Below are 14,743 nucleotides of genomic sequence, written 5' to 3'. Positions count from 1 at the left end.
TGGCCAGCCCACTGGGCACATGTTTTGACCCATTGTGGCTTACCCATTGCTTGCACTAATGCCATGCCGTCTATGACAGTCACCTTATTGGGAGGGGGTGGAGTATGTTCAGGATTGTCGACGTCTGGCTGCTGACCAGTGCCAGTTGACTTCTTGGGTAGATCTTCTAGGATGCCCATGAGCTTGCTTTTGTCTGTGCATGGTAGTAGTGTCCCAGCCATTGCAAAGAGGGTTCGTGGAAGCGCGGTGAATTCATATTGACCTATGGCATCCTTCAAGTTTATCTCTGGTCGTGAGCGGGCCACGATCAGCATGCGCGCAAACAGTGACCTGTCGTCTTTCAGCTCTACAACCTTGTCTGCCAGTTTGTGCTTCACAGCTTTCCTGGCACTCTTCCACATCTTCAGTTTGACCTTTCCCATTCTGGCCCAAAGGTTGATTTCATTTGTGTTGATGCGCTCTGCAACAAACGTGTTATACGCTTTCTGACCAATCTCATCTTGGTTGCAGACATCCTTCTGTACTTCAGCTGGCATCACCACCTTGGTGATGATAGTCGTCAGGTCTTCACCCTCATGCGTCATGGGATTCATGGACTCTCTGATCACATTCTTCAGTCGACGAATGCTGTCTTCCTGCCGAGCCCAGACTGTGGTTGATAGGTCGTGGTGCTCCTTGCGTGTAGCTGATTGTGAGCCAGCCATCTGACGGGCTTCTTCAGCAAGCCTACTCAGCTCTGGTGCTGTCAGAAAGAACCTTTCGCGGGCACTGGCATTCTGGGTAATGCCCACAATACCCCCTGTCACCTTCATGATCCTGTTGATGTGCTCCAGTGCATGGTCCACACCTACAGCACAGAAGGGGATTTCATTCTTATGGACACTGAAGTTCCCATCCATGAACTCTTGGTAGATCCCTGGATCTGTCATCTTCAGGGCCTTCATCTCTGCAAGGTACCGGGGAGTCAGCCTGGCATATTTCTGTTTGTCATGTGCAAAGAAGTATATGCACATCTCATCCAGTGAAGACAGGTGAAGCTCAAATTGTCCATCACGGGTGGCACGGATGAATGTGTATATCAGCATTATCATCCGCATGTAGCGTCGCACAAACTTGAACAGTGGACTCTTGGCTTCTTTCCTCTCATCAAACTTTGCCATGGCCTCCAGGACTTCGTTTGACTCGAGGACAGCTAGCATGTTGTTCTGCGCGCTTGTCATCTCCTCTCGGTTGTGTAGATGACAGCTCTGGGCAACCTGTTGTGCTGACTGGGTACATGGGCCCCTCAGATGGGGATGCTCTTGGAAGAATTCGTCCACATAGAGGTCGAAGAGGGCTTGGACAGTGGTGATGTGGGCCTCCAAAGCCCTCTTCATGTGCTTGGCTTCCAGTATTTGTCTGGTCGTTGTTGGGCCATAGATATCAGCCTCAGACCAAGCCTCGTCAAGACCACTGTCCTCTATGGCATTCCCAGCAGCCCTCAGTGCAGCCATCACAGTGTGCATCTCCCCTAGTCGCAGTACCCACTTGCCTTTGCAGTCATCTCTGGTCATCTCCAGCTGTTTGGCTCGCTCATACAGGGCCATGTCTAAGGTGATCACTGTCTTCCTATCGGGACCCATGACCATGCAGTTGATTTGCTGTGTCTGTTTCAAGACTGTTATCAGTGTTTGCCATTCATGGGCTGGTGCTGCTACCAATGGCAGGGCGTTGACCTCTGTCAGAGGCTTCGAAGAGGAGAGCAGTGAGTTGTAGGCTGTCCAAGTTGGGATATCGTGATGCTTGATCCTACTGCCAGGTGGTTGTTTTGGATCGTGGACGAGTGACCCAACAGGGTCAGCATGCTGGGGTTCTGCAGCTTGCAGCTGGTCATCTGGTGGGATGATGTCGTCTTGTACGTCCTCAGCTTCAGCTGTTCGCATGATTGTGCGTGAAAGTAGCCACACTGTGTCCGTCGCAGAGTACGGCTTGGTGACATCTGGGTTTGACCGTGTCTTGAAGCTATACGTGGTACCTGTGGCAGATTGTTTGTTTGGTGCTTGGCAAGGAACAAAGTCTGGAGCAGTCAGAACCTTGAGTGAGCGGTGTCTGGCCTTTCGGTCATGTAGTGTCAGTGTTCTATGTTCATCTGTGGAGGGTGCATGTTCCCGTCGTTGGTAGAGTGCCCAGGCTGTAGCATGGAGTGTCCGCTTCCCATCAGGTGTGTCTTCATTGAAGTCACTGTTGTCCACTGCAAAGAAGACAAACGTCCCTATGCGCATGGTTCTTGGAAAGTATACACCCTGTTCTGTCGTAGACTCTATGACTGAGTTGGCCAGCTGTGTCTCCAACCGCAAGATCCGACTATAATCAACAGACAGACCGAACCCATGCAGGAAATCCAGAAGCTTCTTGTTTCTGGTGGACTGATGGACTACAATGGCAACGGCAAGCTGCTGTGGCCATTCTAAGCGATGGCGGAATGGTGCATCTGGCTCTTTGGGCTTGTACGTGACTTGGCGTTTTGACTTGTAGCCGTACATGATGTTCTGACTGATGGTTATAACATCTCGATGAATAGTGGCTGAGCGCATAGTCTCTGGCTCAATGCTCGTGGCTGGTCCTTCCAGTAGCCAGCGGAGGAAAGCATAGAGTACTTTGGGTACATGCTTTTCAGCATCATCAGTGTTCATTTCTCCTTCAAATTGCCATGGGTGCTTGTTCTGACAAGCAATGGCACTGCGGAGAACAGAGGCACTCTCAAACAGTTGTTCGATGTTTTTTTCATTTGTCTTCGTCATTGCATCTTCGACAGCTGCATCACGCACGGCAGTGGAGAATACACAGTCTGACTCGTTTCGACGTTTTGGTTTCATGAAGTGAACGTCATCAATGTGAGAGTTGATTTTCTCCTTCATGCCTTGGGTAGTAGGTGATGGGACATTGTGCACACCATTATTGTCAAGAATCCTGGAGTAAACCGACTTCAGGTCAGACATGTTGAGAATTTCACCAGCTTGGAGTAGAGAGCGAACAAGGCTGACAAACTCAATGTCTGCGGCTATTTTGATAACATTAGTTTCTTGCAGTATGTGTTCTTTGTCATCACTTGATGTCCCACTCTTGGGAGCACGTTGGACATTCTGCACCCAGCATGGGAGATGATACTTGACGTCGATCGCATGAGCATCATGTGCACTGATGGCAGCACTCAGCTGAACTTTCCACTTGTGGTTGCTGCCTTCTTCAACAGCTTTCTTCAGCTGTTTACCTGCGTTGAATGTGCATACAACATGTACACTTTCCTTAGTGACCTCTTGACAGAAGAAACAAAGGTCTCTGTTGAATGGAGTTGATGATGAACGTGTGAAGCGAAGAGTCTCGTCTTGCGTAGAACCTGAGGTACTTGCAGCGGCAGGTGCAGAAGAAGGACGTCCACACCTCTTATGAAGATGCTGGGTGTCGCCATGTTCGCAGGCTTTCTGGTGGCGAACTCTAGCACGCTCCAGGTGAGCAGTGTTGCATGTAGATCCATAACATGCCCGGTGCCACTTTGCTTTATTGTTCCTCAAGTCAGTGGCAGTGAAACAGCTTAATCGTTCGCTGATCTGTTTGAAGTCGGCATCACCATATCGTGCCCTCTCCTGGATGAACTGGAGAAACTTTGCATATGAGCCCAGTGCTGGCTCAGTCACTAGTGCACCTTGGGGATCCTGGCACTGAATGCAAAGTGTGAAATCAGTTTCTTTCTTGGTTTTCTTGCTTTTTGGCTCCATCATAGCTCAGGGTCACGAATCTGGAACATACAAATAACAAATAACAATTAAGATAGATGTGCATTAAGTTAGATTTTGGACACTGGTTCGGCTGTGCCATAAAAACCTATTTTTATCCCTTGTAGGTTATTAAAGAAGGTTTCATTCAATTCTCTATCCCCAAAAATGTACAACTGGACACCAGAATCGAAACTCTAGGTCATTTGGAAGCCAAGATAATGGAATTTTACGTTTTCGACATCCGCCATTTTGAAAATCCAAAATGGCCGCCATAAAGAACTTGAAACAATTGGAGACATATTTTTTCTAGAACTTATATCATCCCTAAAGACAGCCCAACCAGTGTCCAAAAATTAACAAGCAATTTCACCGGGCATTTCAATCTGCTACATTGGCCCCCCCACTACCAGTTGCAGAATCAGAGTCGAGGGTTGACAGAAACTTTTCCACCTTGTCAGGAGGAAAGGACACGGAGTCCAGGAGCAGCTGGGTACGACTGGGTACGGTGGGTACAGAGAGGGATGGGTTTGGGACACAAGATTTAGAGGCAAACACAGAGTTGAGGCATTCAGCTTTTTCACGTGCGGAGTCAGCCGTGTGGCCATTTGAGGTGAGGGAGGGGATGGAGGGGGAACAAACACCAGCTGCCAGAATGGCCGACGCTCATGGCCGCAAGTGAGCGCCGGCCCGGTCCTTTCCCGACCCGTCGAAAGAACACGGCGGGCGGCACGTTCTAGCCTTGCGGCCGAACCTGGCATGATAGTACCACCAGGTTTGCGGTGGTGGAGGCCGCGTCGGCCGTGCCGGTGGTGGTGGCGGCGGCGGTAGTGGGCGGGGCGTAGCAGCGGCCACGAGGGAAGCAGGGGGTGCTGTAGCCTCTGCACCTGGATCCACTACGGCAGCACCGTACACCGACCGCGTGTCGCAGGCCGCGAAAAATTTGTCGGCCTCTTCGGCCAGGGCGCGGGTTTCCGTTAATTGCGAACCGGCCAGCGCGAGCCGCACCTGCACAGGTAGCTGGCGGAGGAAAAGCGCTCGGAACAGGAAATCCGGGCGCTGGTCTCCAAGAAGGGACAACATAAAATCCATCCGAACGGACGGTCGTGTGTCGCCGAGGGTGGGAAGGTCCAGGAGGCGGTCGGCGCGTTCGACCTCCGTGAGCCCGAAGGTGGCGAGGAGGAGACGTTTGAGCGCCGCGTACTTGTGGTCGCCCGGCGGGCGCCGAAGGATGGACACGACGCGGGCGGCAGTGCCGGGCCCGAGGGCGGCGACCACGTGGTAGTACATGGTCTCGTCCGCCTTGATGCCCCGGAGCTGGAATTGAACTTTGGCCTGCACAAACCAAACGTCGGCTTGCGCTTCCCAGAACTCCGGGAGTTTGACGGCGACAGCGTTGGTTGCCATGGCGCGTTCAGGGGTCAGCTACGGCTGAACCGGTCGGGGTCACCAGTGTGCTGCTGTGCACACACGATTCGTTTGCCAAGAAGGTAGGCCACAACGCGTTGTACAAACTGAAATGCTTTATTAACAGCTCGCACGTAAGCACTGGGCGGGCTCGAATATCGAGCCCGCATATATGTCCCGAGGCCACGCCTTGCCCCCGGGCGTGGCCGGTCGGCCGAAAGGAGGGGCATGTCCTCAGTTCCACCTTGCGCCTCATGACGCCTTCACTCCGGGCGTGGCCCGAGCTGCGCTTCCACGCCCGGACGCTCGCGCCACCCACTGGTGCGCGGAATTATTGCCCATTGACAATGTGTCCACCACACTGCACTCCCGAGTTAATTTAATTACGAGTCCGAGGTAATTCATTTACTTCAGCTTCATTCCTTGACACCCCATTGGCCCTTTGGACCCCTCGGACCCTTTAAACCCGTTAAATGCCTTCGACCCTTCAAACTCCTTAGACCCCTTCTTCTTCTTTTTTCCTTTTTTTTTTTTTTTTTAATATACAACATCGAGGCTTGTGTAAGACCTGCCATTAATCACCAAAAAAAAAACTGACACACAAAACGTACATTAAAAGGAGCGGGAGACGAGATGGGGAGAGAGAGGGAAGCACTCAAGTACAACAGCAGAGAACATGGACATCGAGAGATCTGTGGGAGGCAGAGGGCTTGGGGGGAGGAGGCATGGGAAGGGGAGGGGGGTGCGAGAGGTATAAAACACATGGACATTGCTAGGACTTCCAGGAAGGAAGTCAGAATTTCAAAAAAGTGGATCTGGGGTGAATTAACGGTGGTATTAAAGATCAAGGTTTTGGATGGGGGAAGATAAGAGATGGTGGTGAACAGCTGTTTTAGGAGTAGGATTAAAGACCTGGAGGAAGGAGTCGGATTGAAGAGAGTGAGGGAGTTTGTTCCCGAGTTGGGAGTAAAGAGGAATGAAGGAGTGAAGGTGAGCAGAGAGTCTTGATTTTGGAAATTTCGCCAGAAGAGGGTTGCTGGCAGATCTTGTGCAACCTGTAGGAATATTTAGGGGACAGAGCACAGATAGAGCTGGGGGAGCTAGGCCGGAAAGGAGTCGTTAGAAGACAGAAAGACCACCTACCTGCCTGTGGTGAGTATTCCATTGAGCTGCGGATGAAAGCCTCGTTTGTGGTGAGGAGCTCAGGTGTGCCAAGGAAGGACTTCACATGACGGAGGATACCCAGTCGGCGACTGGCTTTGGAGGGCAGCTTGGAAATGTGGTTTTCCCAGGAAAGATCATGGCAGATAGTGAGACCCAAAAGCTTTTGTGACAGAACTTTTTGGAGATGATTGTTCAGAAAGTAGATGGGAGGGTTGTCCAGACTGTCTTTTCGGAGAGACATAGTGGGAGTGTGAGATTTGTCAGGATTGAAAGACATGTTCCACCTCTTTGTCCAGTTTGTGATTTTGTCCAGGTCTGCAGAGAGTGAGGAGGCTGCAGACTGCCGATCTGAGGGATGAGGAATGGAGCGGCAGAGAGTGGAGGCATCAGCAAAGAGATGGAGAGGATTTTCCAGAGAGTCGGAGAGATCATTGAGGAAGACCAGAAAAAGCACAGGGCCTAGAACACTGCCTTGGGGAACTCCAGCCTGATCCTTTTGACCCTTTACACCCTTGGACCCTTTAGACCCTTTAGACCCCTTCGACCCTTTACATCTCTTCGACCCTTCAAACCCCTTATACCCCTTTTGACCCTTTACACCCCTTAGGCCCCTCTGACCCTTACACCCCTTAGAACCATCTGACCCTTTACACCCATTTGATCCCTGTAGACCCTTTCCACCCCTTAGACCCTTTACACCCCTTTGACCCTTTACATCCCTTTGACCCTTTACACCCCTTAGACCTTTACACCCCGTATATGCCTTTACACCCCTTAGACCCTTTACACCCCTTAGACCCTTTACACTCCTTAGACCCTTTACACCCCTTAGACCTTTACATTCTTTAGACCCCTTCATACTCATTTCGACTCTTTTGAGACATATACACCTTCGACACTTTTCAGACCTTCGACACCTATTGACTGTTTAAGACCCTTTGGACAATTTAAGACCCTTTAGGCAATTTAAGACCATTTGACACTTTCGCTCTTTGGTCCCTAGACACCTTCAGACCCCATCAGGCCTTTTTAAGAGCCTTGAATTAAACACTTTAGTCCCCTTTATGACCCTACAAACACTTTAGACCCCTTTGAAAATTCGAAAACGTTTCCTCCCAAAATCGGTTTGGACAAGGTTTTCCGTGCACTATTAGCCTCGTATCACAAGTAGCAATGACCAATCTAAACTGATATCTCAAAGCGAAACTGATGTTGAAACTGAAACTACTGATCTGTGGATCATCGAATGAGAAACTGGAATGAAATGCCGTGGGAAATTGCTGAAAGCGAAGGTATGGGGAGGATAGAGAGATGGGGAAGGTTGGGAATTGAAGAAACAATGTTGAGAGCGATAGGTGCCTGGAGGTGGTCAGTTGGTATGGAAATAACTTTGGTGATCTTCCATCAGGCTGAAGGCCCAAAACATGCTTAAACCCGTTTCACAGCTGAGCTTTCATAATATCAACCTTACTCCCGAGCAGTACTTCGGAGGTACAACAAGCATGGATTTGAAATCTTAGCTGCTAGAATGGAACGAGGTTGGCGAGGATACCAGCTACACTTATTGCGATATTTGCTCACTGAATATTTACACTGAATTCCCATTTCTGCCAATTCACACTCCAAAGGAAATTGCTCATTTCAGGTGAGACATCTACGAACCCCCGTCATTGACGGGTACGTTTGGTAATGTATGCCATAAAGGCCTGTAGCTCTTTCAAAGTTTCCTTTGGCCTCTTGATGTTCTGTCTGATCAGTCTTCTCCTTGCTTGGTCATCCAGTTTGGAGGGACGACCTGACCTCGGCAGGGTCTTGGTGGTACCATATGCCTTCCACCTCTTAATGATTGTCTTGACTGTGCTCCAATGGATATTCAAGGCCTTTGAAATATTTTGAAAAACCATCCCTTGATCTGAGCCTTTACACAACTTTATGTCGGAGATCTTTTGAAAGCTGTTTGGTGCTCATGGTTGAGTCTTTGCTATGAAATGCACGACCCAGCAGGGGAAACCTACAGGAACAGCTGATTTCATTCGGAAATAATGAGAATCAAAACAGGTTAACACAGGAGGAGGCCAATTAACTTGCTGTGTAATTTTGAAGGTGATTGGTTACACCTGAGCAAATTTACAATTTATATTATAAGGGGGGTGGGCACTTATCCAACCAAGATATTCTAGTTTTTAATTTTTAATCAACTTCCTGACATTTGTAGAATTTGATTTTCATTTGGAAGTTGTGGGTTACGATGTGTAAATAAAGGTGGAAAAAGTCTGATTTAATGCAATTTAATTCCAGGCTATTAGGCAACAAAAGGTGAAAATTTTGAAAGTGGGTGTGGACTTGTGTATATATATACAGATACTGTGTATATCTGTATATATATATACAGACATACACTTGCTATAGCCTGGTGTTGGCTTAGCGGTTAGGGTGCCGGCTTGGGATCCTAGGATCCTGGATTCGAATCCCGGTCGATCGCTGAATTAACGCCAGTGGGGTTGACTCAGCCTGTCATCCTTCCGAGGTCGGCAAATTAGAGGCGTAAGAGGCGCCATCGTAAGAGGCGACTTTCTTCATACATGTATACACAATCGTCGGTTAATGCGTATCGAGTATTCTGAGGCCTAGTACTCGTAGGCTTAGGCTACCGTACCGTCTCCGACCTTGTGGTTTTGTTTTTCTCTCAGCGGTTCGTCGAATGCGCTGCAATTATTTTCGTTCTCTGTTTCGTCCCAGTCGTTCACCCCATACCTCCTTGTTTAATATCTCTACTCAAAAAAAAAAAAACCCCAAAAAATATTTCCTTCTCAGGTCTTATTCGTTTATTTGTTGTTCTTATTTGTTCGTTCGTTCTTCGCGATCACACGATCACGTGGTTAAAATGTATAATCTCTCCCCTGAACAACTATTTTCTCTCATATATTATAACACCTTTTTCTTCTTCTCCTACAAAAGGATGCTTTCGTCTTGCTCACCAAATCTAATCATTCCAAAAAATAATAATAATACCATCTCTTACAGTTCCTCTTTTCTACATTCCCTAAACTCTCCAGAACTCCACCCCTCCTTCAGCGTCCTCAAACGTATTTTTGACTCGAAGGTCTCAAACTCATTTTGCAAAAAATGTTCGTTTCCCATGAATCGTACACTTTTCAAAATCCAATCTCACCCCTCCCCTCCAAATCTTCCCCATCACCCCTCCCCTCCAAATCCCCCCCATCACCCATCCCTTTCAAATCTCCCCCCTTGCCTCTTCCCTCCCCTCCCTCCTAAACTCCCCCCACTCCCCACCCCTCCGAGACTCTCCCTCGCTCCTCCCCTCCTAGACTCCCCTCTCACCCCTCCTCCTCAAAGCATCCTCCCTGCTTCTTCCCCCTTTCAACTTTCACCTTCATCTCCCCCAACCTTCTGCCTCGCTCTTCCCCCTCCTCAAATAACACCTCACTGTGCCTCACCCAATCTCCATCAAACCTTTTGTCCACCCCATTCTTCCCTTTCTCCAAGCTATTCTGAAATCTCTGAAATCTCTGACACACCTTCAACAGCTCTCCCTACCTCTTCCTCCTCTTCCACATCTTACCCTACCCCTCCCCCCCTGTTCTGTTCCCAATGCTCCCCCTTCCTCTTCATTAACGGTTGGACCTCAAACATCCGGGGCCTTCGCTCAAACCTGATTGATCTCTCCATTCAGGTTGCTTCTGACAAACCAGATGTGATCTGCTCAACAGAAACTTTCCTCCTTCATGATGTCTCTGATGCCTTGGTATCTCTTCCTGGTTACTCCCTCCTTTCCCATGAATTTGAAAAACCATGAATTTGAAGGTGTGCCTCTGGAACAAACTCCCTCACTCTCTTCAATCCCACTCCACCCTCCAGGTCTTTAAAACAGCTGTTCACCACCATCTCTTATCCTCCCCCATCCAAAACCTTGATCTTTTCTACCCCCGCTAATTTCGGTCCCCTTGTGTTTTATACGTCTCCATCCCCCCCCCCCCCCCCCCTTCCCACGCCTCCTCCCCCCAAGCCCTCTCCCTCCCACACTTCTCCCTGCTCTCAAATGTTGTGGTTGTGTGCTTCCCCTTCTCTCCCCATCTTGTCTTCCGCTCCCTCTTTTTGTATACTTTGTTTGTCTGGTTGATTTGTTTGTGAAATAAATGTTAGCTCTTTCACGAGCCTCGATTCAGTATACAAAAAAAAATTTAAAAAAATTGAGTACCAGCTTGCTGGGATGAATGATCCCGGTGTGTACCCCGATTTAGAATAGGTACACTGTGTCCCTGCGCATCGAAGAGGCGACTACGGGTTGGCGTCAGCAAGAGCATCCGGCCCTAAAAACATTGCCTCAAACAGGGAACCGTGATTGTCATGGGGCCCGCAAGGCTAAACCCTGGTCAGGCGGGGAAAATGGCCTTAAAACGATCATTCATTCATTCATTCATTCATTCACATTCATTCATTCATTCATATATATATATATATACATACATACATACATCCATACATACATACATACATACATACACTCAAACAGCAATGTTGAGAGTGATGAAACATTTGCAATTCTGGAAATGTATTAACAGTTTGTGAAACATTTGCGACAATCTGGTTGACAGGTGCACCAGTTGTAGTTTGACATGTGGCGCATCTCCTGCTGGTACGGCAGATGGGGAAGCCTGTGCCAGTCCATTAGTTGTTTCCAGCCCATTTCAAATCGAATTCATAATTTCACTCATCACCAAAGGTGGATGGAGGTTATGTTTTCACCCCTGTCTGTCTGTTTGTTTATTTGTCTGTCTGTCTGTCTGTAAACAAGATATCTCAAAAAGTTGTGGACAGATTCGGACGAAATTTGGCAGAGAGGTAGTGTATGTGACACGAACGAAATGATTAGATTTTGGTGAAGATTCGGATCCGGCTAGTATAATTTTTGAAATGATTCTTCACCATTGGAAGATCGGGCCAAAAACGATATATAGCGGCAGAATATCTCAAAAGGTTGTGGGCGGATTTGGACGAAACTTGGTAAAGAGGTTGTGTTTGTGACAATGACTAATCGATTCGATTTTGGTGAAGATCTGAATATGAATTCGGATACGAGAATTATTATATTTTCCAGTGATTCTTCACCATTGAGGGATCTGGCAAAAAGCGATATATAACATATTAAAAACGTTATGGATGACTTGTGACTAAACTAGGTGGATGAGTTGGTTAGGTGACCAGAACAAGCCGATTAGATTTTGGTTCAGGTCTGAATCCAGATCCGGCCTATCATTGGGATGCAAAACTAACTGTTCAGCCTGGCAGAGGTATGCGCTCTACCGAGTGCCGTCCTCGTTACTACCGCCAGGGAGTAATGCATTCGATCGTGTCCGTGTGTGTGTGTGTTCGTGTGTTTGTGAACAAGATATCTGGAAAAGTTCTGAACGGATTTGGATGAAAGTTGGTGGGATGATTGCCCTTGGGATAAGGAAGAATTGTTTAGTTTTTGGTGAAGCTCAGGATATTATTCCGGATCCAGGAATTTTTTGAAGGATTGTTTACCATTGGAAGATAGGGCTCATTTTTTTTAACATTATCTTCTATATATTCTATATTTAACATTGTGATATGAAAATAGTTTTCATATTTGTTGTAAATGTAGTTGAAACTCATGGTTATGCATTAGAGCGGTGTATTTTGTTAGCAGCGTCGTCTTCAAGGTTCTTTTTTTCTTTTTCTAATAAAGACATATTCTGTCATTTTAAAACCACCAAAGTGTGTATTCGGTTTCCCCGTTTCATAAAATGTATCGTTTGATACGTATAATGCTTTAGAACTGTTTTTTTTTTTTTTTTTTTTTTTTACCTCAGAAGAGATATCAACATATACCTCAGCGAATGTCAATCGCGGTGTCAGTATTTGAAGAACTTATAAAGACTTAGGTGACATAAGTGTGACAAGCATGTGCACGGGATTCTTCCCAGAAGAATGAGTGGTCGCATTAGCTTGTACGACTTAGAATGAGCGAGTTTTGTTTTGACGTTTGGGCCAGTTTTACATGTTGTATCCCTAAGGAACGAAACGAACGTTTTTCCTGGCTTACAATTTTATTTGAAGTCCCACATGCCTCAAAATACACTCACTTGTATAGAATTGAACGCTGAATCCGAAAATGTAAGTGAAATTACCTTGTTTTTTTTTAAACATTATTTTCTATATATTCTAAATATATATCTGTGCAGTGTCTGTCTTGTGTTGTCTCGTCTTGTGTTGTCACTGAACTACTCCGTCAAACCTTTGTGAAATCGTACTATTCCAACTTGACCCACGGCGGGAGTATGCGCTCTACTGAGTGGCGTTCTAGTTTGGTCATGTGATGCCTGACTTTGTGACATAGCCTGACTTTTGGCTTTTGTGTGACATTATTTACTTTGTAATCGGGCCTCGCAACCTGTGCCCAGCAGCTGTGTCTTGTGGTGTTCCTCGGGCTCCGATCAACGGAGGCATCATCATGGCGAACCGCTCCGCAGAAAGGATCGTCGAATTCACATGCGATCCAGGATACAGGTTTCTCAAGCCCCGGCAAGCCACGGCGTTTTGCCACAGTGACCGTCGCTGGAGTCACGGTGACCGCCCCCCCATTTGTTCAGGTCAGTACGCTGTGAATTCATCCTGGTGTCTGTGCCTGCATCACAGTCACCTCATGAAAAATGTTCTTCTGCTGCTTTGGAGGCCGCTGTGCTGAGAAAATCGACTTGTTATTCATAAGTTTCACAGTACAAACACCGTGCCAATTTCACTATGCGGCCTGAAGTGATCTGTCACCTCAACAATAGACTCTGAAATTGTTTGGTTATAATTTGAAAAACGGTTCACGGACAACACCCTCGGCCACAGCAAAATCCCTTGCTTTGTTTTCTGGATCTTCATGCATATTGAGGCAGGTTAGCAAAATTATTACCTCCGCCACCGAAGGTGGATGGAAGTTATGTGTTCACCCGTCTGTCTGTTTGTGAACAGGATATCTCAAAAAGTTGTGGACGGATTCAGACGAAATTTATTGGAGAGGTTGGGTATGTCACAAGAACAAAGTAATTATAATTTGGTGAAGATCCGGGTCCGCATCTGGATCTGAGAAATTTTTAAAGTGATTCTTCACCATTGAGAGACCAAATAACGGCATACAGCACCATATCTCAAAACGTTGTGGACGGATTCTGACGAAACTTGGTGGATGCGTTGGGAGTGTGACGAGGAAGACTTTATTTAACTTTGGTGAAGATTCCAATCCTGATGTGAGAATTTTTTTTATTTTATAGGTGATTCTTCACCACTGATTGATAGGGCCAAATCTATATATATAAAACATAGTGTGTGTGTGTGTGTGTGTGTGTGTGTGTGTGTGTGTGTGTGTGTGTGTGTGTGTGTGTGTGTGTGTGTGTGTGTGTGTGTGTGTGTGTGTGTGTGTGTGTGTGTGTAATGTTACCGATAGACTCATAAACGGAGAGGCTCACGAACTTGATATTTGGCACAAACATGGTCATTGAGCCTGGGAAGAACATGGTCGACCGAAAAATTTATTCCATAATATTTTTAAACCATATTTTTACCTCAGCGCATTTCAGCGAGCAATATTATGACCGGAATGGCAGAGCAGCGCGCTGATTCGCTCAAAGCGATCACGTGATGTTCCAACTTTGCCGCCATAATCTCACAGTTATGCATTCGCACGTAATTCAGTTTTTTCACATTTCAGCGATGTTACGTGGACCCCTCGGTGAATACCTGGTCTCGGTGACCCCCGGACCGTGAGAGGAACTCCGCCAGCAAGCTGTATTATATATGCGCTTTCGCCACGCAATCCATATGAATTTCACCCAGGAGACAACTGATGTTCAAGGATATATTTCCAATGGTAATGATACCATACAATTTCAATGACACAACCACGGAGATTTTCCCCGAGCAATCAACAATACACAACCCTCAACAATTCCCAATTCACAAACACTTCCCTATGAGTAAGATGGCCATCTTATCTATGTGTGTCCCGGTGAGTACTCACAACCCCCTTTCGGTCTCTGCTCCTCACAATGTCTCTGGGCCCCTCCTGACCAAGATACTGGTCGGCGTCTCCGCACTCGAGCGGTTGAACGAACCCCGGGTGGACGTTTCTCCACCGGGTAGGTATCGTACCAGGCACCGTGGCTGCAGCCCCTCGTGGCCACGCGAAGCGGGTACAGTAGAGCAAGCCAAACCCCACGCCGCTCGCAAGGCGCGTTAGGCCCCAACGTGCGACCCGCACGCGTCTGTTTAGACGGTGCCGCGAACGATGCCAGACGCGGGGTCGATGCACGGCCCCACGTCAACTTGACGTCTCCACCGGGCAGGTACACGTCCCGGTGATTCCTCTCGCCAGACAGGCTTCGGAACGC

At 47.6% G+C, this 14,743-nt stretch overlaps 1 protein-coding gene across 1 annotated transcript in view; it reads left to right on the top strand.

Annotated features, from left to right (window-relative positions):
• The window catches only part of LOC137436088 (CUB and sushi domain-containing protein 3-like), a 1,358,203-nt gene that overhangs the window by 1,160,952 nt on the left and 182,508 nt on the right, over positions 1 to 14,743 (top strand). The window contains exon 50 of the mRNA XM_078786463.1: positions 12,773 to 12,958. Coding sequence (XP_078642589.1) covers positions 12,773 to 12,958 — 186 coding nt within the window. The remainder of the gene's footprint in view (positions 1 to 12,772; positions 12,959 to 14,743) is intronic.

Source organism: Myxine glutinosa, chromosome 11 (assembly GCF_964187855.1).
Source record: "Myxine glutinosa chromosome 11, kmMyxGlut1.1, whole genome shotgun sequence".
Classification (NCBI taxonomy): Eukaryota; Metazoa; Chordata; class Myxini; order Myxiniformes; family Myxinidae; genus Myxine; species Myxine glutinosa.
This window is presented reverse-complemented; position numbering and strand designations above follow the sequence as displayed.